The 16,862-nt window shown below is 37.8% G+C and overlaps 1 protein-coding gene across 1 annotated transcript in view; it reads left to right on the forward strand.

Moving 5' to 3' along the window:
• KIF18A (kinesin family member 18A) overlaps positions 1-10,893 on the forward strand; it is a 30,860-nt gene extending 19,967 nt beyond the window's left edge. Inside the window, exons 14-17 of the mRNA XM_054515212.1 lie at positions 4,244-4,727; positions 5,268-5,372; positions 7,957-8,066; positions 10,277-10,893. Coding sequence (XP_054371187.1) covers positions 4,244-4,727; positions 5,268-5,372; positions 7,957-8,066; positions 10,277-10,425 — 848 coding nt within the window. The 3' untranslated portion in view covers positions 10,426-10,893. The remainder of the gene's footprint in view (positions 1-4,243; positions 4,728-5,267; positions 5,373-7,956; positions 8,067-10,276) is intronic.
• Positions 10,894-16,862: the final 5,969 nt, after the last annotated feature.

The following is a 16,862-nucleotide window of genomic DNA, read 5'->3' on the forward strand; positions in this document are numbered from 1 at the left end:
TGTAAAGCATATAAGTGATTCATTTTGGTACGTGAAATAAAAAATGTTACTGAATTATGATGATGTTATTGATGCAAAAGATTGAAGTAGCTGTAAAACATGAAGCAAATATAGTCCATAAACATAATATCCCTGCCTTATTATGGAACCTGTTTGAAATTATTTTTTTATAGTTGGAGCATGTTGTTTATCTTATAGTAGGAAAATAATGACAATATTTAATGATTACCATTAGCCATCCGTTCAGGAACTAGTTGGATTTGTGCTTGAAGGAAATATAAATAGCCCTACTTGGTTCTCCACTGTATCATCCTCAGTAGCAGGTATTTAAGAATGTGTGGAAGTAGTAGAGTTTCTGTAGCCACTTGTGTTGTCCAAGTCCCTTTTACATAAACTTCTCCATAGCAGCTATGAAAAGCACTTGCCAAAAAGTTAGCAATTAGCTTCAGTATCTTGCATCCTGAGTTAGGTGGAAATAGCAACACTGGCAGTTCTTTATTTTGTGGCTCCCAGTGTTTTTCTTGCTGTATGTTTATTTACCTGAGGTCATAACTGATTGGAGCTATATACAGACAAGAAGCTAAAGTGGAATTAGGATTTTGGAGTTGTTTTTGTCACGTCATATTTGGTTTATGTTTAGTGAAGCCAAGTTAAGTACAATATTGCTCGTTTGTTTACCTGTTGAGGGTGTTAGGAGCACTCTAATATCCTCACAAAAAGCTGTGGGAAGGAACACTTCTTAAGTACCTTGTATTATTTCCAACACTTTAATGACAAGAAAAGCTTGTTGTGTTTTAACTTCGTTTTACAGTGAGTTTTATTCCAGAAATAAATAGATTTTAAAAATAGGTCTTTGTTTTTGCTAACAGCTTATATTTGCCTTTTATAGAATTCCTGCAACTATCATTATTAGTTTACTTGTATGACCGTAAAAATGCTCTCCAGTATGATGGAATTCATCAAATTATTTATGTTGGCAGTACTTTTGTGTTCTTTATGTATTTAGTTAATGATTTAAATGCTGGTATTTACAGTTAATTTGAAAATGCTTCCAATATTTAGGCCTGTAGAAGCTTCTAAACCTTGGCACTCCCACCAAAATGTTTCTCCATCAGACTTCCTTCTAGTAACTTTAGGACATTAGCAAAACCTCAGTGTCTTACAGTAAGCAAACTTTGTGAAACTGAAACCGCCCTGTCCTAATTTAGCAATGGACTAATAGAATTCTAACCATTATTTTTCCTGAAACAGACATTCAGATGCATATAAATAGGAGTGAAAACTAATAAATGAATATTGTGAATGTGTCCTGAGTCATTTAATGGATAGTTATTTCAAACACCAGATTATATAAACCTTATTCTTGTATTTAAGAATATAAGATGTTAAAAGTCTTTTTAAAAAGAATTAGATTCAATTTTTGGTTGTGATGACTAGAACTTTTTTAAGGTTTTTTAGTCTATTACACTGAGGTATATATTGTACTTATTAAAATAAAATTAAAAAGCAAGTACATAATGGAGCATAGCATTGTTGATAGTGACAGAGAGTAGATGTTTTAAATTGTTCATAAGTAAGTTTCTTGTTTGTTACTAAATCCAACCAAGTCTTGGAGAAAGATGTCTTTATCACGGTGGGCCTTCTTTATTTTGGGTGGAGGTAAAGATTATTTGGGGAACACTCAGGCCCTGAATTAGCTAAATGTTTAGATTACAGTCTGCATCTCAGCAACCTGGTGAAAGCTGGCTGTGGTATAAGAGAACAATGTATTTTGCATTTGAACAAAGAAAAGGTCCTTTGCATACTTTAAGTGAGGTGCTCATAAGTGCACACATTGACAAATTCACAATTCAGTCATTTCATGCCAGGTAGTCCAATCAGGCCCAAGTTTTCCATGTATGTTTTTCTTCAAAGCTCCAAGCAATGTCATGGAATTGGAATTGTTCATGTCATTGTCCACACTGCTTTTCCCATGAGCAGTTTAAACATTGTTCATTCTGACACTGAGCCCCTGAGTGAGGAATTAATGTTTGCTTTGTTTTTTCAATGGTTTCATTATTGAATTAAGTTGTGGCAACATAGCATAGGCTTGTGGCCTGTATCTAATTTCCCTGGTACTTGTACATACTTTGATACTACCTGTTGTATCCTCCTGGCACAGGTCTAGGTCTCAGTGTGGTTGTGAAATCCTTGGCTGTCCCTTACAGCTCTGTTTTCTATCTCCTAACTGGGCATCATCTCACCTAGCTGAGTATCCCATCACATGGCATGCCTAGTTCTAAGGTGTGTACCAAAAACAGTGCTGGGATCAACCCTCCTTGGCTTCTCTTCGTGGGGACCTTGCTGGGGCCTTTTCCCGAGATAGCTGATTTCTGGGCTTGGGGAATCAGCTTTTTTTAAAGCCTCTTGGCAAGTTTGGATGCAACTGGGCAATAATGAGGTCAACATTAAATGGCGCCTGAGAAAAAGCTACAATTGTTTAAGCCTTGCTTTCTGTAACAAATCAAGCTTGTGGAGGTGAAATAATACGATACATACATGTTCTTCATCAATCTTTGTCGTGTTCAAAGAATGTTTTTGGAACAGTTAAAATGCCCTAAGTGTTAACACATGAGAGAGAACTGTAGAAGCATTCAGACTGAGGAGTTCAAACTAGCTTTCTTAGTCTGAGGCAAAAATAGAACCAAATTTAGAAGAAATAAATATTTATCAACACTGTTCTAGGAATACCATAGCTAATTCCTGGGTAACTTGCATCAATTTAAAAAGCAGGAGTTCTTTTTGCAGTTGAGTTGCTCATAGGCATGAAGTAGGCAATGCAGAAAAGAGGAGTATGAGTCTGGCTGCCAGCTGAAGGGGATCCAATCCATAGGCATTTTAAGGATACTAGGCTTCACTTCTTAAATTTGCACTGGAAGTTAAATATAGAAGCACTTGGGGTTTTGACAGCCCTCTCCTGCTCTTGATTTGTTTAAAAAAATTCTGTAGCTTTTTGGTATTATAACTGTGTAAGTCACCATTTGAACAGTGGGCTGTGTCTTAAAATGATCCTCCTTCACTGAAAGCTTGAGGAAGATAAAGGCCTTTTCTGTCTTGCTTTGGACATTGCTTTTATTACCACTTGCTTGAAAATAAAACCATTATGACACTTGAAGAAAAGTAGTTGAAATCAGAATGAATGAGAATGGCCAATTGCACTGTATTGCTTGCTTTATTTTTGAGGGTGGGGGAAGTTGTTAGTCAAGAGCTTTGCTCCCCACAGTTGATAAAATAAGGTGACAGAATCCTACTCACTTCAACTTCTTTGTTTGCCCCTTTGCAAAAGACTGCTTTCTCATTTGCAGTGTCAGAAGATTTTGTCCTTCTAGATGGCTCTGTGTCATTCCTTTTTCAACAGTTTCTCATTATTCTGCATGGTACTTGCTGGGGAAAAAACTGCTGTGGTCAGGAGTCAGCTCTGGGTTACTGTGATTGTAGCACCTTAAAGTATGAGTTTTGTCATGGTGGTACAATAATTTTTCAATACTCTTACTCTTGCATTCCCTCTTGTCATGTGTCAGATCTTAGTTGTGATTATTTCTGTAGCCTCTGGGGTTAACTATGCCAACCTATGCACATTTATAATATTTTGAGTGTTATTATAAATCAAAGGCAACTCCAATGAAGGGGAGAGAATGATGAGGAGGACTCTGTGGACATCAGAAGGCTAATTAATTACTTTATTATACTATACTATATACATTTCATCTCAACTGAGTCTGCCAAGCACTCACACCTGCTCACAGTGCCCAGAATCTCGTGACTGTGAGCTGACAGTCCCCACACATAGACACACACAGCTGGCCCTGACAGGCCAAGGAAACAAAACATCCTCACTTTGGCTATACAGTCTCCATGTTGCATTCTGCTTTGGCACAACACAGGCACAGGAAGTGATAAAGAATTGTGTTTTCCCTTTCTCTGAGGTTCAGACAATGTGAATCTCAGAAATCTTTGGGAAGAATTGTGCCTTGCTTTTCTCTGTGAAGAGAAACATGGCAACAGAGTGTCACAGCAAATGCCATCTTAGACAATGCTGCAATACAAATAATTTCACTTGCATGATCAAGTTGGTATGTATATGAAATAAACAGTATTTGTAATAATTTCTGCTCATGTCTCACTAGGGAAGAGGAGGGGAAAAGCCAGCTGTGAGTAGTATGTGCAGTTAGATGTGCTAACCATGATTACTCATGTTTTACAGGCACCTCTTTAGGTACACCATCACAAGGAATGAGTAACAATACCCAACAGGTGTTAGGAAACACAGAACCACCACAGAAGAGAACGAGGAGGAAGCTGATGGACTCTCCAGTGGTAGCTCCGAGCCCTCCTGCCTCCAGCCACTGCAGCTTGCAGCACCTGGAGGATTCTCTGGCCAAGGAGGTGTACCCTCTGGGGGATACTCCAGACTCCTGCAGGAAGCCAGGGCACAGCTTCTGTGCTCAGGCTGTGCTGAAGGAGGCTTTGCACCTGGCAGGCCTGGGGACAGTCAGTGCCTGCAGTGCAGATGTGGCAGCCAGGAAGGGCAGCATCATGGACACCACGTGTGACGTGATCCCAGAGAGCCACCAGGCTCTCATGAACTCCACGATCATTCTCTATGAAGGTACAGATGAAACAGCTGAAATGCCTGCTTACTCATCTGTGAAGGAGTCACAGCCATGCAGCAATAGCATTGTGCAAAGGTATTTGCCTTTTTTATGGGTGAGAAACATTACCAAGTCATTTCATCCTGCCTGTCTTTACAGTTGGGTTTTTCCATTTCTATCCACTTTATAAATAAACCCAGCATTTTAAAATCAAACCCTCAATTTTGATCAACATCAAATTCAATTCTGCCATTATTTGGAAAGAGTAGTATTTGAAAAGTTAGTGACAACAAATGAAGTTGAAAGCTTATCCTGTTTTAGAAGATATGTACCAAAAAGAAAATACAGCACTTTCTAAATTGATTGTGATGCCTCAGGCAAGTTACTTTCTCTAAGCCTTATGTTTTCTGTTTGTAAAATGGATACTTAACCTCTCCACATTGTGAAATGCCATGCTTGAAGCAGCTGTGCATGTCAGAAGTCTTCAAAGCTTCCTCAAATAACATTAATTAAATTAATTTCCAGTTTCGGTTTTCAACTTACCGAACTTTATATTTGTTTACAGTTAAGAAACTGTAAATTTACTTGACTTTTGCCAAGAATATGTTTTACAGGAATATAATTCTTTTATTTCAGACTTGATCTTTCTTCCTTAAGAAGCAAAAATTCTGCTCCGGTATTTGAGAAGCCCTCATATATGGCAATGACTTCAGCTGCTCAGAGAAAAAGAAAGATACTAAGGTAAGATTAAACTAATCCTTAAAAAAATCCTATACAAAATGAATTTTCATTTCTTATGTTCTTACTTCAGTTTCATTCTAATATTTCAAATCTGAAAACCTCTTATAGAAGCCATTTGGACCTGCATATGACATGTTCTGATTCAAATATGCTTGAATTCAATTGAATATTTTTGTTGTTTTTCTGGGTAACTTCAGTAGATTTTTTTTTCTTTAGCCTTGGTTTAAGAATTTCTGTTTTAATAATTACAAACTAATATCATGTTTGAGCAGACAGTAGCTGCTGTCTGCTCAAAATAGAAAGATGGCACATAATTCTGAAAAGAGAAATTTTGTCATCAATTAAAAATCTAAGTTTTTTGAGAATGTTCTACCTTTGCTGGAGCACATTAGAAACTACCAAAATGGAAAGCAGGGAAAAAACTATACATGACAATACTGAAGTGATCAACTTTGATTTTCTGATAATTCATTTTCAGTCTCATATATTGCTACTTAATTTTTGCCATCTGCTCTAGGAAGAACTTTTGTATCATCACTTCTGGTTTATGACCCTAAAAGAGGTTTATTAGCAGGAGCACCAGAAAAGCTGAAACTAAATAGACATTAAGTTGAATTGTAATTTTTGTTGTATGTACTTCTTTGGTTTTGGGTTTTTTTTCACTGTATTTAAACCTGATCAGCTATGAAACAGCTGGTCTATCTATTTTTTTCCTATTTCCAAAAGCAGAAATTGATACAACCATTTTTAAAATCATGTTACAAATTACTTACTGCTAGACATGAGTGGAGCTACCACTGCACAGGTCTTATAAAGAATATCTCAGGACTGTTGGGACAAGGCTATAGACAGGTCACAGGACATGGAAGAAACTTTAGTGCCTTGTTGTTTATTAGCACCTTTAAAACAGAGAATTATCCTCCAAGCTCAGAGTCATCTGGTCTGGTTTCATGTAACTGTTCTGATTGTTATCAATTACACTCTAAACTGTCTTGCTAGGAGGAGGAATAAACTCTTCTGCTCTAGGATGAGAAAAGAGGCACTGCTCACTTTTTCAAATAGCTGATTATGAATTTAGCGAAATAAATCAGCTGTTCTCTGAAACCAAGCTAGTTTTTTCTACTTTCTCTCTAAGGGAAGGTGAGGGAACTTTTGAAGCCTGATTTATCTAGTCTTAAAGTAAAAGTTCTCAGACAAGCTTTTGAAGTACTTTTTTTTTTTTTTGTAATAACTGTGCAATAATTTTAAAACATATATATATATATATATGCTTATTTCTTCCCAAAAGAGTAGCTGTTTCTGTTCACCTTGTTTCTTTTGTGTCTCAAATGTATTTCCCAGTACACTACAGAAAAATCCCACAACTTCTGTTGGAGTAACTTGCCTGTAGACTAAAATTCTTTATGGTTTTGTCTAGCAGTTGGTGATGAAGAGAAGGAATGAAAACACATTTCTGAAGGAGAAAAGGAGTATGCTCTTACTTTTCAGAGTGCCTTCATTCCATTCTCTTCTTTACTTTTTCCCCCTTTTTTTTCCCCATGCTTTCCCCGATTGAAGTGGCTCACTCCAGTCATTCATCTCCTACTAATGCTAGATTAAAAATATAAATTTCAGTCATATGGTCCACATTAGAAGTATAATTTGAAACAGTTGTATTTTCAGGACAAGGGATTAGAGGCAAGTCAGTCATAAGAGACTATTTTACCAAATAATGGTATATTCTTATTGGCATAAGTTCTCTTGCAAGAGGCATGCATGAGTAGATTTTTAGGACTAGCACAAGCAAAGTCTTAGTCTTTGCTGCTTGCTATATATTTTCATTTAGGCAGAAAATTATTATTAAGAAAGTGTGAGTTAGGGGACTCTAAAGTGGGAATAATACAATATTTATTACAGTAATAGGAAAAGCCTAGAACTTGGGACATAAATACCATTAGCTTGTTTACGAGTCTGTCTGGCAGAGTGGAACCGAGGAAGTTTGTGAGGCAATTGCAGAAGGGTGAGATCAGATAGGTTCATAATTTTCACTGTAGACCTTAAGTCCATCACATAAAGTGCTGTGGATAAAATATCGAGGTTTGTTTTAATGAATTTGAAGCTGTAACAGTTTTCTTGCAGCTTAGTTAAAAAGTATTGTCTGCTATGAAGCCACCCCCTCCAACTGTGTTGGAGGCTGTTGAAAAGTTATTGTAGCAATAAAAAAATGTGATTTGTTCAATAAACACAGCTTGGTCATTTCAAGGATTTTGTAACATGCCTTAAGATTATTTCTTAGTATAATTTGTATGTGATGGCCATCAAACTGGCTTCTATGGTTTCAAACAAAAGTGTGACATATTGTCCTGCCTTTGAATACAAGTGCCAACATTAGTTCTTATTTTCACAGCTGAAGCATTCTTGTAATTTTTTTAAAAGGAGAAAGGGGAAAGTATCCATAGATATACATAATAAATTAGTTTATTCCTTGCGTTCTGTTACAATTCTATGAACACTGGATGTTATTAAAGTATTTCTACATTGCAAGGCCAGAGGCCCTGTGAGCAGTGACTGTACTGAAGGCAAACTCTTTGTGGCTCTTTTGCAGCTCCACCTCCAACACGGTGCTGGGCAGCCTGCAGACGCCAGGCGCTGCCAAGCGCTCCCGGCAGGACGTGCTGCTGAGCCCTGCAGCCCTGAGAGTGCCCCAGGGGGCTGGTGAGTGTCAGGGCTGCCCTGGGGGACACTGCCTTGCCTGCCTCTGCCTTTGGCCTCAGGTTTGGCTTTTCTATGTTCCCATGCTGTGCTGCTTTAGTGGGTGGGTCTGAGCTTCATATCAAGGGGATGGTGAGCTCTGTGCACAGAGCAGGGAGACAAAACAATTCCTGCTCCAGCTGGGCACCAAGGACAAATGATCCCAATCTCAGCCCAAGAGCACAAACCCCGTGGGCTGGAGAGAGAAAAACAAGCAGGGTGGGACTGCAGGGGCTAAAGCTGGAATGGGACAATGAACTGCAAGATGCAAATGGAGCAGAACTGATCCAAGGGAGAGAGCCCGGGAGCGCTGGGGCATTTTGGGGCCATTTTGGTTCATCTTGGGTGCAGGCCTGGCTGGGCTCTGGTGCTGCCCAAGGTGGATCCATGGAGGAGATGCTTTGAATCAATCCCTGCTTGATTCTTTAGCTCTGCCCAGCCTCTGCTCTAGGGCAGCCTGCACAAGGTGTCGGTTTCTGGGACAGGCATCACCTTGGTAACAGTGATTGCACAAGTTAATTAATTTTGTACAAGTGCAAAATTAACATTGCCTCTCAGTTCATTTTGTCACTTTGATAGCACGTGTTGCTATAACAGTGTACTAAGCCATTGGTTTGAATAGTATATCCTTTTTTTTTAAACAAAGGGTCAGAATGTCAGTTATACAGATAGTAACTATTCAGAATTCAATTCAATATTATTACAAGGTTGTTGGGAAACCCTTTTTCCCAAGAGTCAAGGTCTTCCATCCAGAATAGTTTATTAACTTGTTGAGAAATTTTTATTACTAATTATGTCTTTGCCCAAGTGTGGCTTATCAAGAAATAAAACTCTCTAATAATTTCCATACCAGTTTTTAATTCTTTGCTTTATTTTACAACACCAAACTTATTTGTTTTAACAGATAAAATGTATTTTCAGAGATTTATTGATCTTAAAATTTGGAGCTATTTTGGGCAAAAACAGTAACAGAGGCAAAATTATTTTGCTTTTAACATACTGCTGATAATAATATTAGCAAGTTCTATTGTGTGAAAGTTTGGTCAATTTTATGGCTTCTCTCTGAGGTGCATAAATCTTTTCTGTGATAAAATCAGTTAGAATATTTTTTTCAGCCAATATTCACAAATGTCTTCACAATTCTATAAAAACCTCTGCCTTTCCTAGTGCATGGCATCAAGTTGCTTGGCACCTGAAGCAGATTTTAATATGCTAAATCTGTACAATTTTCCTTCATCTCTGCCTCCTTTTCCTCTCTGTCTTCAGAGATACACTTAACAATCTTCTTGGGCTATCTAGAGGAGATCCAGTATTAGTTTTAATATTTTAGTCTGCTTTTCTTATGAAATAGAAAAGCAATGCGAGAAAACATTTCCATGGTGTAGCTTTTTCCAGTGCTATGGGCAATACACTGGTTTTACAGCACTTACATGTTTTTAAGTAAAAATTGCTGAGAGGGAATGTGAGGGAAAAGGTCTTAGTCTGTATTCATTGGAAATGTTGAGGTTGTGTTACCAGAAGCTTTCTGAAACTGAATATCTGAGTCTAAGCTCTGTCTAACCAAGTGACTTAGTACAGGGTTATATCAGTATCAATGTCTGCTCCAGCAGACCAGGTTAGGAAGGTTCCACTATTCAGTCCTAACTCTGGAATTAAGGAACTGTGTAATGCAGAAGCACCTTTTGAAATGAGAAGAAAACTTGGATTATTCAGTGTTGAACTGAATATGAAATAGACTTGATTTTTGAGAGCATGCATTACAACAGCAGAATAAACCTTAACCAAATACTTAAGAGAAAAGGTTGTTTTCAGATTAAAAAGACAAAACTTTCTGTAATGACAAAGTGTTCCTTTTTCAATGCTATTTTTAATATGAAGGATGAATAACATTTTTTCATATTTCTACATCTTTTTATAGACCATTGTGCTTTTTTAATAGCATCTCCTGTCAGTTGAGGGTCTAATCATGGGACTTTCTAGACAATTAAAGCACTGCATTACTGAGCTAAGAGTGATTACATGTTTGCATATTAAAATGAAGCTTTCAGTAAAGGAAAGAAATGTGTAAAAATTCTTAGACCTATTCTGAAAAGGAGGTCCATGTCAGCTACAGTCTACTTATATTTATTGAAGGAGTTTCTCTCTATTTCTAATAGCATTTCTTTCTTCACTAGGAGTTAAAATGAAGAGCAGGAAGCAAGAAGAGAATATGCCAAGGAACTTCATTAGAAGCCTTTCTCAAGGAAATGTCCCACTGGATGTTAAATCAAGGACATCAAAAAATCTTTTACTTCGTGTTTCCAAGAAAAAAAATAGGATTTAGGTCAGAGTTCATCCCTATTTCAAGCAGGATTGATGGATAGCAAATGTGAATAGGATGAATTGTGATTTCCTCCTGTAAATAGTTTTGAGAATTTCTAGGTGGAAATCTTAGAGAAGTTATTTTGACCCCCTAAATTATTTTCATTGGAGTAGCTTCCTTGTGTTAAAATAGATTTTCATTTGGACGCAAGTTAGGCAGATGCTACTTTTAGAACATGTTCATGCTTAGCATTACAATGCCTTAGATGTTCTTAGATTGTCAGCATCTATGGATGACCTATGGAGTTCCAAGAGACAGAAAAATATTTCCAAAACTGGAATTTTTTCCTTTTTTTTTTTGTCTTCTGGTTTTTCATCTGTTACTTGGTTGTAAATGTTCCTGTTCTGTTTTTTTCAATTTCATTCAGCTGTAAATATGTCTTTTATTAATGACTTCAAATAAATTTTAATATTATTAAGAGCAATATAATGTCAAATGTATTTCTAGCAAAAAATGTTCCTTTCTTCTCTTAGGAAAAATGTCTAAATGGATTTGGATAAATATTGTTATAAGTACATGCTCTTTATAATGACTTCTAGCAAATCATTGATGTTCAGAGACACAGCAATGTATAGCTTTGCTGTAACCTTGACAGCCTGCCCAGCCATCAGAATGTCATTGTGCTGTGTTTGCCTGTGCAAATGAAGTGAATTTCTCCAGTCTGGTGAGAGCCTGAGGAAGAAGTCCTGTACGTAGTTTGTGGTGTCAGAACTGTCTGAAGCAAGGAGCTTCCCACTTGATCAGTTCACTAATGTGCTGCAGAATTCATCCTTGACACATCGGAGGAGCATTTTCCACAAGGCTCTGAAGAAGGAAATGGGAGCTGCCTGCAGAAAGTTTCAGGACCCCTTGTGGGAGGAGCAGACCATGGTGCAGGAGCAGTCTTCATTGGGCAAGTTCAAAGAGGAAGAAATCATTTCTTAAGAAATAGGCATTGCTAGTTAAAAATACTAGGAGAGAGAAATTGCATCCTCCTAGTTGCTTTCTAAAGGGATTATAGTTGTGGTGAGCCTGGGATCTTGTAGCGTAATGAGAACTGGGAAAAGGTTTGTGTGAAGCCTGAAAACTAGGATTTGGGATGTGTCCTCATAGCAAGGTGATGCCATTTCAGTAGAGTAAAGAGGGAGAGTCACTTCAATATTTCCCTATCATGATGAACAGCAAGATTTTGGAATTAATTTTAATTTATGATTTTGATACAGCTGAAGTTGTAAAGACTATTTGACTTATGGGATTTTTTTCAGATTCTCAAGTGTTTATTGTAAAATGTACAGAGGGAGCTTCATTTGTTGCTATCATGTGTACAAGAAGCATGTTGGGTTTTGCTAAATATACTTGTTACTTTCACTGCTCTCATGACATGTAAGACTTACACATAGATGTCCATAGCAATCTTGAAAAGTTTTTAGACAAGCTTGTGCATGCACCATTTTGATAGTGAAAACTGATCAATCCCATGTTTTCCTAAGTGGCTTTGGCATGAGTGGAATCACGTGGTTCAATTGCAACACTTGCAAGGACAAAAAAAAAATTATTGAGAAAATGAAAACCTGTGATTTGAGAGTGATTCAATCAGAAGTTGATCATAGATTTGTTAGCTAGGTACATATTTACCATTTATAACTAGCATAAATTGTTTCCAGAGATAGAGCAGATTGAAGGGAGGTTTTTGTATTTCGTATTCCTATTGAGTAATGTTCTGCACTATTAATTGTACACACATTTGTTTTCTTACCTACTGTGAGCATATCTAGACTTCCTAGGCAGAAAGTGCTTCCCAGCACATTCCTCACACATTATTGGCACAAAACTTCTCATAACTTTTCATTGCCTAAGTTTTTCTGTCAGATTGCCAGGTAGGTAGAAAGCAATGTGTATTTGGGAAGAAGTGGAGGTGTGATATAGCCCATTTCATTTCCTTGCCAATCTACTTCGCTACCTGCTGGCTTGTCTTTGCAATCTAATTAAGGAATAGCATTTATCTGAAGTACACATTTTGCTGATTTCACTGTTGTACCACACAGGGTTAAGTTGTGTCAGTGTTGCAAGTGTGAAAAGGATGTTAAAGATCTCATCCCACTGGGAAATTCTTACAAAAACATTCAAAGGCTGCAGGCTATGGTTTGTACTGTCATAACAACATTCAATCAACATAAAATGCTTCTCAGACCATTAACTTGGCCCATTCAACTTAGCAAACTTTAAGCCCATTTGATTTTTAGTTACTCAAGAAATTCCAAGAAGGGGGAATTAGAGAAGATAGAGAAGAGCACTACCCCCTTCTGGTTTCCAGCAGTATTCAGATGGAAACTCCAAGATGAAGGCAGGGTCAGGATGAAAGCTTCATCTCATGTCTGGCCTTAGACAGCCCTGTGCCTCTCCCCAGCAGGAGCTGGGTTAGGGCAGAGTGGAGCATTGTGCCTGTGCTTGGCACCCCTGCCAGGCTGGGACAGGGGCTCCAGGGGCACTTCAGAGGCTTTAATAGAGCCACAAATCATTTCCAAAAGGGGTTCCAGGGTAAACTGGCAAAAATTACTGAAATTGAATTATTCAGTTAGCTGGAACAAAAGAAGAAGAGGTGAAGAAGCATGTTAGTTTCTGAAGTACTGGGCAATGAAATAACAAATGGAACACAAGAAGGAAAACAGCCCAAACTGTACTGTACATATGTGGCAATAGGTTCTCAAATAGATATTAGTCAGGAAAGAGACCTTGGAGTTATTGTAAAAATGCCATGAAAACATCATCTCTGTGGTCAAAATAGCACAAAAACCCATGGGGAACAAACCCTTGTGCAAATTCCTTGCCTCAATCCTGGTGTTGTCCTATGCATTTCAAATAAATGTGGTTGGATTATAAAGGGTATAAAAATGGATGAGAGGATCAATTAAAGCAGTGAACAGTCTGAATACAACTAACAGTTTAGGAGCACTTCACCCTGGAAGTGAGGAGTTCTGTTCAAAGTGTATGGAATAACAAGTCATGGAAAAAGGGACTTGGCAACAATTATTCACTGCTTCTTGCTGTATGAGACCTAAATGGCAAGTTCAAAACACATGACATTTCCTCCCTGAATAGCATATGTGATGACGAAGTCTGGAGTTGAAAATGTGATGGATGTCAAAAGATTTGAGTTCAAAACTGATTACTCAGAACTGTGGAATACTTTGTTCTTTAACTCTGTCTAGCCTCTGCTCTAGGCCAGCCTTCACGAGGCACCAGCAGTGCCCAACAGCAGGTGCTGATGGAAGCCTGAAAGAAGGGACAAGGGAGAGAATTTTTATTTTCTACCTGGTGCTACCTTCACCTGACAAAAGTCATGGAAGGACTTCCTTGCAGGGGGAACTTTGAGGGTTGTACTTGTATAATATCATTTGTGGGCACGGAGTTTGTGGTGATTGGGAGTGGGGCTGAGTATATAAAAAGTGCATGTTTAAAGTACTTTAATTATTTAAATTTATTTTAATGCTTTAATAGATTGCAGTGTGGGTTTAGTGTTGGTTAATGACTAGTGTGCTCACTAGAATGCAGTTGTGGGCACAGAGTTGGGGTGATTTGGGCCCAGCCTCATCCCAGATTGGTGCAGCTGTGCAGGACAGGTGAATGCTATTGAAGGTGAGGAGCCATGGAGTGCCCAGGGGTGCTGAGCAACCACACAGGGAGCAGAGGGCTCACAGGTGCAGGGCATCAACAGGAGGGCATAAAAGGCTGGGCTGGAGGACAAAAAAAAAAAGCAGATGCTTGCAGCTTCCTGAGGTGCCATGGTGTTACTCTGTGTGGGCTGAAGCCTTCTGAAATTGAAATTGTGTGGTGACACTCTGGGTATGGTGGCTGCCTGAGCTGGGACATGTGCTGTGACACAAGGGGATAGTCCTGACAGCCTGTGTGGTCAACAGGAGAACAAAAGGGTGGCAGAGACTCTTCCAGAAGGCAGCTCAGAGTGGGCAGCTGGCTTGGATTCTTTTGGCAATGCGCTCACCGAGCAGGTAAGTCTTGTTCCTATAGGACCTTAAAGCTTGGTGTTCTGGATGTCTCCTCCCAAATGAGTTTTATGTTTTCTCTCCATATTTATATGTGTGGATTTATAATCATTCCATGTGTGTGGCTTTATAATCATTCCATATGTGTGGCTTTATAATAATGCACCCTGTTGAGGAATGGATGAAAGTTTCTGACCTTTTGGCCTGGTTTGGGGCATCTTTCTGACGTTGGGAGTTGTGGGTGAGAGTCCACCCTTGTGGAGATGAAGAGGTCCAGGAACCATAATGGGCACCAAGTGCTGTTTCTGATCTCAGCAGGGTAATGGCTTTGTGCAAGTTAGGAATTCCCATTTTGGAGGTTTGTTAATTGGAGAATTTTTTAATTTTGAGATGGACAGACTGTTAGTTATGTAGAAGCTCTTGTATTATATCTATAGATGCCTCCCATGTAAAACTACCACAGAGAGAGACAGAAAAAAGCTGCAACAACCCAAAACAAACGACAAACAAACAAAAGCACGACCCCAGAATCCATGTATATTCCACTATAGCTGTAAAACTTGGCAATAGTGATTTTCATCTTGCATCATATTGCATAGTCTGGCTTTGCTTTTTTTCTCTGGTTCTCAGTTTGTCTTCCCTCCAGCTGACCTTTAAATCAAGCCTTTCCCAGGCTTCTATTCTGTGACACTTTTCTGTTCTCCTTCACCTAGAAGAGAAAATATATGTTGGACATGGGTACAGGGGGGGTTAATTTTGTGGTTGCTTTAGGATATTTCGTTTCAGGCTCATTGACATGTTAAAAGATAAATTTTTAAGCACTGAAGGAGTTTTAAACCAGTGGGAAGCTCTGGAAGCTGGATTGCCTTCACAAAACTCATGTATCCAGAATTTAAAGGTGCTATGGAAGCTCACAGAAATATATACTGAATATGATACAATATATTGGAATTATAGAATATTTTCCTACTGAATCAATTCCCATTCCTCAGTCCCTGGTCTAAGACTTTTCAGAGACGATCAGAATGCTTGCACATGATAGTTTGTGTGTTCTCTAAGGCATATGTTTTGGTTTCAGGTTAGAATTTGGGAGAAATACTTTTTAAAAGGTTTTCTTTGCAAATCAAATTTAACCTGCTTTTTTCTAAATGGTTTGGAAAAAATTTATTTTGGAGAAAAGTGGAAAAAATTGTTTATTTAATAGGCAAACCATTCACTAGCACAAATAATGAACAATATTGAAAAATAAAACTTCTTGTTGCTTTAGAAGATGCGATAAACTCAGGATTTTTGTGGGCTGTAGCTTGGTTTATTCAGTTATTAATTTTTCTGGAATTCAAAGTGTTGTGGTTTAGGTTTGGTTTGGTGGGTTACAGATGTGAGATTTTGGTGGTTTTTTGGGATGTTTCAGTTGAGAGTGGGTTTAAATAGGTTTAAAGAAAAGGAAAACCCCTCCAGTTTAGGGAACTTATCTGCTTTAGTTAGCTAAAACTAACTAAAATAAAGGAGAGCTCTGCTTTTTTGTCTGTTTGTTATAGACAGCATTGTTTTGCACTAGGAATGTGCAGGAGTGAGAGTGCAGCTTTCTTGAAAACAAACTCTGGGATCTTGTCTTTTTTTTTTTGTTTGTTTTTAGAACTAATCTTAAAGGTGTAAAACTTATTTTTGAGTTACACAGATGAACAAGCATTATCAAGTTGCTTTAGGATATTTTACTTTTTATTTTTTATTGTTGGTTTATTACTAAAACTATTTTATATTCTAACTTTATAAACACATATCTTATACATAGGTATGTATAGTATACAGTTATATATAGACAATGGCAGTAACATTTAACAGGCAGTGATATTTACCCGTAGTTCTTACTTAATAATTGGATTTTTTGAGGTATACATTGTGTTGTTTTGGGGTTTTTTTTTTGTATTATTTACTATGTAGCACTTGGTCTTTGAGTAAAAACAACTTTATGAATATGCTTGTATTTGAGGTAGAATTAATTTAAATTGTCTTTTAATAAGCTTTTGACATGCATTATTAGGACTTTGCTTTGTTTATTGTATGTAGGGGTTTAGGTTGGGTAGAGTTTGTTTGGCTGGTGGAACTTTGGGTCTTAATTAATTAGGTGGCTTTTGTTAGATGTTCTTAATTTTTGAATGATCCCCCACCCCATGGTTTAAGGTGGTTTTTAACAGTCTATTGTATTTTTTACTTCGTAGATGGTGTATGGTAGGGGATATGGTATATACTTATTTATATACTTATGTAATGTTAGATTTTTTAGTTTAGGTTCAGATAAGGTTGGTTTTGAAATGAGTTCTGTTGTTTGATTTAATTTTTTCAGGGTTCTATGCTTTGAAAGGATGTGTTTTTTAAGGTTTAGCATGGTGTTATGTGCTGTAGTGTGAGGTATTACCA

This window comes from Molothrus ater, chromosome 6 (genome assembly GCF_012460135.2).
Source record: "Molothrus ater isolate BHLD 08-10-18 breed brown headed cowbird chromosome 6, BPBGC_Mater_1.1, whole genome shotgun sequence".
NCBI lineage: Eukaryota > Metazoa > Chordata > Aves > Passeriformes > Icteridae > Molothrus > Molothrus ater.